General features: G+C 43.8%; 1 protein-coding gene across 4 annotated transcripts in view; it reads left to right on the top strand.

Moving 5' to 3' along the window:
- Positions 1-246: 246 nt before the first annotated feature.
- CECR2 (CECR2 histone acetyl-lysine reader) overlaps positions 247-12298 on the top strand; it is a 171089-nt gene continuing 159037 nt past the window's right edge. For all 4 annotated transcript variants that reach the window (XR_013449051.1, XM_078075421.1, XM_078075420.1 and 1 more), the window contains exon 1: positions 247-562. Coding sequence is in view for 3 of the 4 variants with exons in the window: in XM_078075421.1 (XP_077931547.1) it covers positions 437-562 (126 nt within the window). In the remaining variant the exon portion in view is untranslated. The remainder of the gene's footprint in view (positions 563-12298) is intronic.

The raw sequence follows: 12298 nt of genomic DNA, 5'->3' as shown, positions 1-12298 counted from the left end.
GCGGCCCCTCCCCCAGGCCCTCTGTTCGGCCCCCTCCCCCCGCCCCCCAGCCCCATCTGTTTTCCCCAGCGGTGAGATGATTATATTGTATGGTACTGGGGGCGACCGTAGCCGCAGCCGCAGGATGGGACGAGCGCGCGGACCCCGTCGGCAGCCGGAGCAGCAGCCGCCTCAGTAACTCGGGCCCCCGAGCCGCCGCCCCCCGCCCGGGTCGCCCGCCCTCAGCTCATGCATTCGCCGAGCGGCGGCAGCAGCGGGAGTAGCCGCCGCCGTCGCCGCCGCCGCCGCCGCCGCCACCCCCGCCCGAGGAACTGAGGCACTGAGGCGCTGCGCCGCGGCGGGAGTCTGAGGCGGGCGGGCGAGCGGTGCGCGGGCAGCGTGGGGCCGCCGAGGCGCGCTTAGGGTTCGGGGCGGCCGCCACCGCCGCGCCTGGGAGATGTGCCCGGAGGAGGGCGGCGCGGCCGGGCTGGGCGAGCTCCGCTCCTGGTGGGAAGTCCCGGCCATCGCGCACTTCTGCTCGCTCTTTCGCACCGCGTTCCGCCTGCCCGACTTTGAGATCGAGGTGAGTGGCCGCGAGGAGCGGGCGAGGTGGCGTACCCTGCGCCCCTTTCTCCCCTGCCCCCTCGGGAAGTCCCGGAGCACCGTGCGGGAGGGAGCGGGGGGCACGCGGAGACTTTGGCTGGTAGTCCGCAGGCCGGGGAAGGGCTCGGAGGTGGGGGCACGAGGCGCTCAAGGGCCGGAGCGCGGGCGGGGGCCACGCCGGGCTCCGCAGGGGACGCCAAGTGCCGGCGTCCGGGCTCGGGACGTTCGCTCGTGGCCGCCGTGCCCACCCGCGCCTTCCGGGGCGAGGCGGAGCGGGCGGCGAGAGGGCGGGGGAGAGTGCGCTTTTGTACGAGTGGGACCGGGCCGGCTCTCCCGGGACTTCTCGGGCAGGAGGCTGAGTGTGTGGGGAGAGTGTGTGCGCGCGCTCCCTGCCCGGTGCCATTGAAGCGGCGAGCCAGCTGCTCCGGGCGGGGACGGGTGCGGGCTGGATTAATTCGAACCGGGCCGGGAGGCGGCCTGCGGCCGGTTGGGGGAGGGGTCTGTCGTGCCGGGGAGAGGCTCGCCCCCACTTCCGCGGGCGCGTGGAGGGGGAATCGCACTTTGCAGACTGCCGGAGGCCCGCGACTCTCGGGGGCGCTTTGGGTTAACTTCGGGCCGGCGGAGATGGGGGCCTGGGCTCGGGGGGCGCGCTCTCCTCCGGGGAGCCGCCCGGCGCTCAGCCCAGGCTCGGGGCTCCGAGGCTGCAGAGGGAAAGTTTAGGACTCCGTTATTCTTTAACAGCGCCTTTCCTCGGAACGTACAGCCCTCTTTATGCGGGGACCTCGGGAGCTCTTTGAGTTGATTTCGCCACCATTATCCCTCCGGGCGGGCGTGGAGTAAAGGGATGGCTTTTCTGGCCAGGCCGAAGGTGCTTTCAAACCCGGCGCTTTGTGATAACCGGACTAAAATCAGGGGGTCCTAGTAGCAGGGATGGTGGCGGGAGTGTGAGGAATGGAATGTACACGACGGCCCAGACGAGCAGCCAGCCCTTACCAGCATCCGCCGTCCTTTCTTTTATTTTTATTTTTGGAAGGGGGTGTGAAATATTTGATTGGTTGGCAGGTTGAATTGCTTGCCCTCCTTTGGCAATATATATGTAGTGGACTTAACACCTTTTGCCTTGGACAAAGGTAAAAGGGAAACTGTTGGTCAGTTTTTCTTTTCAGTTCTGCCAATGAGTTCGCCAATGGAGTAATCAAAATAAGAATTACTCTTTTGGAGGAGCAAATCGTTGTTGTTGCCTCCCCACCCCCACCTATCCTACTTTCTGCCATTTTCGGATTGATTTTAATTCGTTTATTCCTAGGTTATTTGCCTCACCTTTATTTTTAGATTCAGTGTTGTTTGCGGAAATATTATTTGCTTCTCATATGAATGAAGTGTTGGAACTTGCTCTTGTTGCAGAGTTAAATGAAATTGAGAAAATAAAAAGATCAAATAGAGGTACGGTGGGAGAATGAAGCAAAATGTAGGCTGATAAAGTCGGACCACTCTCTGGCTTTTGGCGATTCTTAGTTCCTGAAAAAACAATGTGATTAAATCGTAGGCTTCTGTTTTTAGAAAGATGTAATAACTTGGGCATTTTAGATAGCACATAGCGTTTGCTTTCAAAGTTTGAACGTAATTGTAACAAGCATGATCTTTACTAAAAATGTTAGTAGGATAACTGTTTTTATTGATGAAGAAGAGAAAGGGCCACAAAAACGAAAGATTTGGGAATGCTTAAATTCAAGAGATGTTTGACAGTTATTCTGATAATATTGTTTTCTTTTAGTTGGTATAAAATCGTGAGTAGTTTAATTCTGTCCTGCTGCTCAAAATGGTGGCTGTTGTGGGAGGTGTTGCTTGTGACTGTCGCATATGGGGTGCTGGTAAACTTGCCCCCTAGCCCATTTTCTTCCTTGCAAGATAATAAAATTGAGGTGAGTGATGTTGAATTACACGTTGAGAGCTTAAGGACCCATTCTAAAAATACTGTGGAAAAATATATCTTCCAAAATCCATATATTCCCATTTTGTTGATGGAAAAATAGAGGTAACTGTGCCTTAAATTGTTACAGATCTCTAACTTGTCTTATAATCTAAGAAATAAACTTGTGGTTTCTAAGTATTAGCTGGTATAATTCCTAAAGGAAATGTAAGCTGATCAAAGAGGTTAAATTTGTATGAATAATAGAAGTGAAAAATCATTGTTACAGGGGAATAATTTGGGCTATTTGAGATGATCTCTCTTTTGATTGGAGTGATTCTTGGAAGTGACACTACTGTTTTTAAACTGCATGCTATTTGAAATACATGCAACACGAATGAATATTTGGACTCCATATGCGCATTTTTATAATTATCCATACTGTTTTTATTAGGAGAAGTTCAGTAGGTAGGTAACAAATGATAGTGACTTTTTAACTTCTGCAGTTCCCAGGTAATCCTCTCACGTGAGGTTTGTTTTGACATGGTTAATGCAAATTGTAACTTAAAGTTTTCAGTAGTTATCAGAAATTAAAATTAGTCTTTTTTAGGCTTCTAACAAATTTGATTCATGACAGTGCAGAACTCACTGAAAACATCAGATTTATATATGTATGTATGTAATCTCTACACCTAATGTGGAGCTCAAACTCACAACACCTAGATCAAGAGTCCCATGGTCCACTGACTGAGCCAGCCAGGCGCCCCTGAAAGCATCAGTTTTTGTTCCAGTATAAATAATTTTTTTTTTTTTTTGCTTAGGTAATTTTTTAATTTAACAGTTTATTGTCCTGGCAGTTTGAGGAAAAACCCCTTGGTTAACGAGTGTATGATACAATGGAAGACCTTCCTTAAACAAAACAAACAAAAAACCAATTCTGATGCTGAGTTGTATTTGTGAGGCCAACTGGAAAGGCTCCCACCATCTTAATTTACTGCAACTTTAAAAGGTAAAAATGATGAATAATACCAAGTGGTAGAAGTTGTATATCAGCTTTTTTAGGAAACCAGTTTTCAGCTATATGGAAAGATCTTGTTTTATCCTTGACCACCAAACTGAACTCATGGATTTTTAGAAAATTTAGGAAGTGGAATCCTCAAGGACTTGGCTTCTACTTACCTAGAGTGAAGTAATCTCTTAGGTAGGTGAAGGGCTGGGAGGATTCATGCTGCAATTCTGCAAGAGGTCAAGACCTCCCACTTACAGAACTGGTCCCCAAAACATGGATAGTTTTATTTTTGCTTGTAAGAAAACTTTTTACTCTGTTAATCAACCTTGAATGTACAGGATTTCTTTAGGGATTCTGTAATCATCAGATGGAAAATCTGTGAATGTGTAGATAATGCTTTAAGTTCAAAATTACTGGTTTGAAAAATAATACCGATGTTATATAAACCTTGAAAATTATAGCACAGTGTAGGTAAGAGAATTAAAATCACCCATAATTCCACCACTAAGAGATAAAAGCTGTTAACTGTTAACATTGTATCCCTCCACTCAGGGATAAAAACTATTAACTGTTAACATATTTAGAAATTCCCAAATATGCTCACAATGTATTTGTGCCTTAGATTAGGTACTGTTTTTATTTTTCAGATGAGGAGATTGAAGTAAAGCTGGACAACAGTAGGTTAATGATACTGAATTCATTGGTTGGTATTATTAAGCGCCCCTACTCAACTAGGTGCTTAACTTCCAACTGGGAGATTACTAAAGCTCATAACTTGCCTCCTTTGCGTCAGAAGATTATCTGTTAATATTTCAGAACCATTTCATTTAAATCAAGTATTTTATAATTATTTAACATTCCAGTGGGTTAGGCTGGTTAAGTTTTTTCCCAATTTGAGAAATGAAGAATGGTGAATTGACCTCTGCAAAGATTTAATGCTGATTTTTTTCCCCCCTTATCAGGTGCTCCTTACAGTGAATGTAGTGTCTTGATCAAAGTAAGGGGAGGGAGTGTAGAATCATTTTGAACAGTCTGGTCTGGAGTTATTCATGATGGGTGTGACGTTCTGGGCAGAAATCCCGCCACAAACATTTTGGGAATATTTTCCTCTAGAGAAGAGACTGGTGCCTCTAGGTGGCTCTTTGAAAATGGTCATGGTAGTTTGTGTATTAGCAATGTGGTAAAAATAATCTGATTGTCGTGTCTACTTTTTTCCCTGAGCTTCTTGCTGTTGACTACTGAATCCTTTACCACCTGCCTTGGATCTCCTTCCTGGTTGTGGTTGTATGTAGGTAAAGTCTCTCACGTAATGAGCATGATGGTTTGGGGGCAGTATCTTTAATTCAGATTCCTGAATTCCACTCTTGGTGTTTCCTTGGATCCAGTCCCTTTATCAAGGTCACCAAGGCATAAATTTTTATTTTTTTAAGTAACCTCTGTACCCGACATAGGGCTCGAACTCACATCCCCGAGATCAAGAGCCCCATGCTCTACTGACTGAGCCAATCAGGCACCCCAAGGCATAAATTATTGCATGAAAATAAGAAACAAGAATTGCTGAGAGTAACTTAGTGCATCAGTCATATCAGCCGTTCTTGAGCCTGGGCCTGTGGATGGGCTATAGGAATGGGCTATTGGAGATTTTGTGTTGGTGTGCATATATGCACTTTGCTGGAAGAGAGGGGCCCGTTGTTTTCATAGAATTCTGAAAGAGGTCCCCAACCATACAAAGGTTGAAAAGCCTGAACTAGATGAAAGAATAAGTTGACCTTGAATAGGGGAACCAGAAGTCTAGATTTATGACACAAAATGCACTGGACTAGGAGTTAGGAAACTTGAATTCTTACTCTAATTGCGCCACTAACTAGCTCTGTGACCTTGGACAGGTCGGAATAGCCTGATGATAAATGACATTTGCATAGTACTTGGTACATTTTCCAAATGTGGGGAGCCTGCTTCTCCCTCTCCCTCTGCTTGCTGCTCCCCCTGCTTGTGCTCTCTCTGTCAAATGAATAAATCTTAAAAAAAAAAAAAAGACTCCGCATGCTCCACCACTGAGCCAGCCAGCTGTCCCCAAATAGTATCTCATTTAATCCTTAGCTGCCTGTAACCATCACTATGAGGTAGGAATTATCCTCATTTTATAGATGAGGAGATTGGAAATTTAGAGGCTGAGTTGCTTTCAGGTAGACTCTCACCGGGATCTTAGGTTCTTTGATAACAAATTCTTTGTCGTCACTACTGTATCACACAGTTCCTATTTCATTATCTAAAATGAAGGACTAGACCTGTAAGTAATGGCCAAGCCTCCATAGTGTAAATTTTGAGTTCTTTGATTTTTAATAATGTGGGGTACAAAAGATCCTTTTAAAACTTTTTTCTTTTTTTAAAGATTTTATTTGTCAGAGAGACAGCACAGGCACAAGCAGGGGTAGCGGCAGGCAGAGAGGGAAGCAGGCTCCCCGCTGAGCAAGGACCCCGATATGGAACTCAATCCCAGGACCCTGGGGTCATGACCTGAGCCGAAGGCAGATGCTTAACTGAGCCACCCAGGTGTCCCCCTTTTAAAACTTCTGCTGAACTAAGTACAGAGTCAAGTTCATGATTCCATTTTTCTTTCTTTCTTCCTTTCTTTCTTTTATTTTATTTTATTTTTTTAAAGATTTTATTTATTTATTTGACAGAGAGAGACACAGCGAGAGAGGGAACACAATCAGGGGGAGTGGGAGAGGGAGAAGCAGGCTTCCCGCTGAGCAGGGAGCCCGATGTGGGGCTCTATCCCAGGACCCTGGGATCATGACCTGAGCCGGAAGGCAGACGCTTAACGACTGAGCCACCCAGGCGCCCCTTTCTTTCCTTTTTTTTCTTTTAAGATTTATTTATTTATTTGAAAGAGAGAGAAAGCACAAGCAGGGGGAGCGGTAGAGAGAGAAGCAGGCTCCCTGCTGAGCAAGGAACCCGACGTCGGACTCGATCCTGGGACCCTGGGATCATGACCTGAGCCAAAGGCAGACACTTAACTGACTGAGCCACCCAGGCACCCTGATTCCCTTTCTTTTAGCAAGTATTTATTGAGCATCCACTATGTTCTAAGCACAGTGTATTAGGTAATGGAGGTAGAGATGTGAACATAACACAAAACTATCTGCTCTCTTTTCAGTGAAAGGAAGCAGACAGTAAATGAGTTGGTAATGGTCGTATGTCAGAGGATATTAAGAAACAAAGCAGTGTGGAGGCCTAGGGAGGCCCAATTGAGGGGGTGGGTTGTTGTCATTTAAAATAGGCTGGTTAGGTATGGCCTCACTGAGAAGATGGCATTTGAGCAGGACTGAAGGAGATAAGTGATTTAAAATGATAAAAATTAGTAGTTTGTCCCAGAGGGGAGGGGGGTGGGAGGATGGGTTAGCCTGGTGATGGGTATTAAAGAGGGCACGTTCTGCATGGAGCACTGGGTGTTATACACAAACAATGTATCATGGAACACTACATCAGAAACTAATGATGTAATGTATGGTGATTAACATAACAATAAAAAATTAAAAGAGGAAAAAAATTAGTAGTTTGTGATGCTATTCTATTTAATGTAAGATACCAGATGATAAATATTTTGTAAAAATTCAAGATCTGTTCCTTCTCCTAGGGGTAAAGCCCAAGTACAGATGTGAATTACAGAGGGGCAAATCTTTATGCAGTTTGAAATCCTGAAAGGGGAGAATGTTCTCTCAGAGAACATTATCATATATATGTCTCCAAAAGTGAGGGGTGCCTAGCTGGCTCAGTCAGTAGAGCATGCGACTCTTTATCTCAGGGATGTGAGTTCAGCCCCACGTTGGGCATGAGATCACTTAAAAATTTATCTCTCTCCAGAATTGCCAACCATGTGAACTTTCAGAGGGGTAGTTGGGAGCTTCCACAGTCATAGAAAGGGCAATACCCTCTCATCTCTGAAGGACAGCCTATGTTACCATCTGGCTTGCTTTATGACGGAAGTTCAGTTCAGTGTTGCTTAATTTTCTGGAACATAGTTAGGATAGCCTAAAATACACCTTGGCACCATTTGGTACAACGGACGGTCTGCCCTTTGATCAGGAGAGGCTTGGTGCTGGGTTCTTGCTGTGTGTTAGGAGTACGAATGAGGAGCATTAGCAGAATGCTGGAAAACTGCAGGTGCAAAGGCTGGTTTAGGTAAAAATTCAGTGTGGACAGAGCCAAGGGGACAGGCTGCGCAGCTTCTAACTGTATGGTTTTAGATCTAGTTGGTGTGATTGAACATATTTTCAAAAGGAATCAAGCAGAAAGTCAGAAACCTGGATTGTGGGCCCGCCTCTGTCATTAACTTGAGTTATGATCCTAGGCAGATTTTTGGTTTGTCCCATACATAAAATGGGAATTTTAGACTAGGTGATTCTTAGATTTTCCTAGGTCTTAAGTTCTGTCATTCTAGGAATAGTTTTCAGCACGCATAGCACTATTAACTGATTCAGAAAATCATTGACCTCTCTTATTAGGGTCAAGATTGTGACCTGTGTTAGGATACATGTTTTACAGATTAATTTTGTACCAGATGAGAGGTGCAAATCCGTACTTGATGTGTTTGTGGATTATATGAATTTGTCTTTCTGTGGGAATCTTGTCTGCAGACAACTACTTTGAAGGTAGATTTTAGGACTTGATGATTGATAATTTTCACTACCTCCAAGGTCCTCAAATTGAGCTAAGATTTTGTATTTTGAGACTGTGAGGAATTTTGGAGGATGAAGGTCTTGAGTTATGTTATCTTCCCTTCACTTTTGTTTCTTTACTTATATTTAACATCATTCATACTTTGAACTTTGAATGAAACCCAGTTATAGCTTCAGGCATGTGGCTTTCTTCTCTTTTGGTATTGCAATCTTTTTAGAAAGCCATGTTATCTTTCTGTGTTTCTTTTTTTTTTTTTTAAGATTTTATTTATTTATTTATTTGGCAGAGAGAGAGAGAGACAGCGAGAGAGGAGACACAAACGGGGAGTGGGAGAGGGAGAAGCAGGCTTCCCGCCGAGCAGGAGCCAATGCGGGGCTCGACCCCAGGACCCTGGGATCATGACCTGAGCCGAAGGCAGATGCTTAACGACTGAGCCACCCAGGCACCCCTGTATTTTCATATTTCAATAGATGCTGTTCCTTGGATGCTTTTATTATACCTTCTTTACATTATCCTCTAACCTATATTAATTTATATTGGAAAACTCGGGAAGAGTCTTTGAGTAATTCTTATAATTGAGAAAAAATTGCTAGATGATAATATTGAGCTCAGGATTCTTTGGTTTTCTTTTAAGGTGTGGGGTTTCTTAAAAGCCTCAGCACTATTCGTATTTTGGATCAGATAAGTCTTTGTTGTGGAAAAGCTGTCACACACATTTTAAGCTGTCTAGAAGCATCTCTGGCCTCTACCCTCTACGGGCCAGTAGCATCCCCAGTCATGACAAATAAAATTATCTCCAGACATTGCCAAATACCTCCTGGGGGGCCCAAAGATCACCTCCATTTGAGATTTACTGCTTTAAGGTATAAGGGGGGAACACTGCAGTTGGTCATCGTATAAAAGGGACACTGTGAAGATGAGATTTTCCTTCTGATAGTAATTTTTTTTCTTAAATGCAAACCTTTAGTATATTTGTTTATAAAACTTAAAGGAAATTAAAGTTGCTCGCAGATGTGCATGTCAGTAGTAATCGCATATGTCAGAAAACTGGAAAGCAGATGTTTTGTTAATATTTTTCTATCCCGGGGAGTCATTTGAGGGAAGAAGTGGTTTGGGGGCAGTAGAGAGGGTGTTGTGGGGTTAACTGGATCCCTGAAAGGCCTCCCTTAGTCAAGGCCTGGGTCCCTGGCACTGTTGGGGAAGAGAGGTGTTGTGCTGTAGCCTCAGGCTGGCTTCTGCACTGCCTTTGCCTGTCAGGGCACAGGCTCTTCTTGACAGATCTCAGTGAGCCTTGCGCAGTGGTGGAGTATGGGCCATGGGGTGGTTAGTTATGACCAGGTCAAAAGTTCAGTGAGACCTAAGTTGAAGGGGTGTGTGTGTGCACATGCGTACGCTTATATATCTGAGACATATGGGTATATGGTTATATAAAGTTTATTATTCCATCAGAATTTTCACCTTAGAACACAGCCACCACGGAACCTTTCTTGAGGTCGCTCTTAAGTATTTTTCATGATTTCTCCCATTGGATTTTCCTTGTAGGCAAGTATGGCAAAATAGTTTATGGACCAAGTAGGTTTTCATTTTGGTTTGGAGAAAAAATTGTGTTGTGATGGTGACTTAGAGGTAAACTTCTTGGAAGAAAGAGACTGTGGAACTTAAGGGAGATGGTGTCAATTGTCTGTGGCATCCAAAGGTGTCTTTTAAGTTGAGTGTCCGTCCCAGCGTCCATCTTTGCCATCTTGGGGTATTTGGTCCCACAGGTATTCAGCACCTTCTTTTTTGTTCTTTATCTTTCTTGACTAGGAGCTAAGGCCTGACCACACTTTTTTTCTCCCCTACTCCATTGTTGTGCTAGTCTCCTGATGTCCTAGGTTTGTTTTGGGCTGTGGTAGAGGAAGATGGAATTTCTGGCCTGAATCAGGGTATTAAATTCCAGAATCTGTATAAATAAGTTGGGGTGAAATCAATCACTTTTGCAGCCAAAAGCAGTTTTCTCCTTCAGGAGGGCGAATGACCCCTCAGAATAATTGTTACGTGCTCTGTTTTGCACATTATTACTCACACAACCCTTTAAAATGGAATATGGTTTATGTAAAAATATATGAAATACAGTATTTTGTTCTCCTGTTTAAAGTCCCTGACCTCATGTGACCTTTATGATTTGGTTGGCTTTAAGCGATGTCATGTTCTACGTTTCATACTATAATGGTCAGCTTTTAACTTTGATTCTACAGCCCACACTCCTTAGGAGCAGTGTTCTACTTTTTCCCAAGGGTGGGTTTGCTAGAGTAACTGCCTGACTTGGCAATATGTCACCGAGGCATGTGGCCACCTGAATTAAATGTGTGAATGGTTGTCATAGCAGACTGTATGCATCCTTCTGTGCCCCTCCCCCCACCCATAACCTCTAAAAATTAATGAAAATAGAGGAAGTGTTAGGGTCACAATTGCACTAACCACTTCATGTTTTTAATGTTGAACCTTTAAATCACCTCCAATTAATAATTCCTAAGAATGAAATAAGTTCTTACAATTGCGAATGCTGTTAAGCAGTCTGGTTAGTTCTAAGAGTGTTTTTTCTCCTGACCAGTTCCTTTTAATGAACACCCCTTCCCTGAGTGTTCATTGTTTAAGCAACAATGGTCCTAAGGATAGTTGATTTGCTTGACAGAAAATGTGTTAAATTAACAGATCTACTTCTTTAGCAAATCTTTTCTCTCCCCAATTCCCTATTGTGTCTCTTCTTTCTCCCTGAAAGTTGTGTTTGCAGATTATTTTAGGTGTGGGAGACAATTTTTATAATCAGTGTCTTGAAGTTCTTTGTTCAGGAGACACTGTTATATGGGGGAAAGGTGATTTAAAGAAAAATTTCACCTGTTGACATAATTAAGGGGTCTGACTTTGAATTTTTTTTCCCCATGTTGTTTCTGAAAGACTTTTCTCCCCTCATTTTCCACTGTGGTGTTAAAGCAGGCCTCCTTACAGGGCGTTGGGGATTGGGAGCGGAATGTTCTAATTGATGGTGAGGATACTTGTGTTCTCATAACCCTAGATTTTCATCGCTTTCAGTGATGGAGCCCATCCTCATAACTTTATGTGTATTTCTATAATCTGCAACTCTTTCAGGTAATAGTGGAATTAAAAGGAAGAGGAAAATCTCAAATCCCAATCAGTCTCTCGTTTGTTTTTATTATTAATATTAGGGTTGCAGAGGTATGTGACAAGATTGCTCTTCTCCTGCTGCCCTCGGGAATTACAGTACGTTAAAAAAAGGTGGGTGGGTAGCAATGATAGTGTAAAACATATGTTATGTGCCAGAGTTATAGATTGTATGACCTCTGTAGGAATTCAGGGGCAGGCAGTGATCATGAACGAAATGCTTCCTGGAGAAGGCAGGATTTGGAGGTTAATACTGAGTAAGTCAGAAAATCTACTTAGATCAGAGAGTTCTTTTCTTATAGAGGGCTAATAAAAAATGAGGTTGAGAAATAGTAGGCCAGACATTGAAGCAAGCCTTGAATACCAGGCTCACTGGCATTGAAGCTTAAGACAAGAATGACAACAAAATTTTAGACTAAGAATGTCCTGTGTACTAAATGTTTTAGATTAAATCTGGTATTGGAAGCTGGGATAGAACAGAGTGAAGGAAGAAAGACTAGTTTAACTGTTGGAGTGGAATGAGTGTGAAATGCTAAAGGTAGTGGTAATAGGAAAGGACATTTATCACTGGCATTATTGAAGAATAGGTAGGACTAGATGATCAATAATGTTGGATGCATAAAGAAGGTTGAATCAGTTAAGGATGTTTTTGGCTGCAAGTAAAGAATGTCGTACTGACAGCAACTTAAAACGCTTTGGACCAGCCTGTAACATAATCTGGAGGAATGTGGTTCCTGGCAGATATGGCAGCTCTTAAGAGTATAGTTTAGCAGTTGAGCAGTGGTGCTCCCCACGGTCACAGGATGGATTCTGCAGTTCCAAGGTCTGCATTGCTGAGTGATGCAGATAAGTACAGGAAAATTACAATTGAAAACCGCCATTGAATTGGTGATTTGAAGAGGTCAAAGATGACTTCAGAGAAGCCTGAAAGAGGAAGAGAGGCTAAAACTGCA

Source organism: Halichoerus grypus, chromosome 6 (genome assembly GCF_964656455.1).
Source record: "Halichoerus grypus chromosome 6, mHalGry1.hap1.1, whole genome shotgun sequence".
Lineage (NCBI taxonomy): Eukaryota > Metazoa > Chordata > Mammalia > Carnivora > Phocidae > Halichoerus > Halichoerus grypus.
Note: the sequence above shows the minus strand (reverse complement) of the source record. Positions and strands in the feature narration are given on the sequence as shown.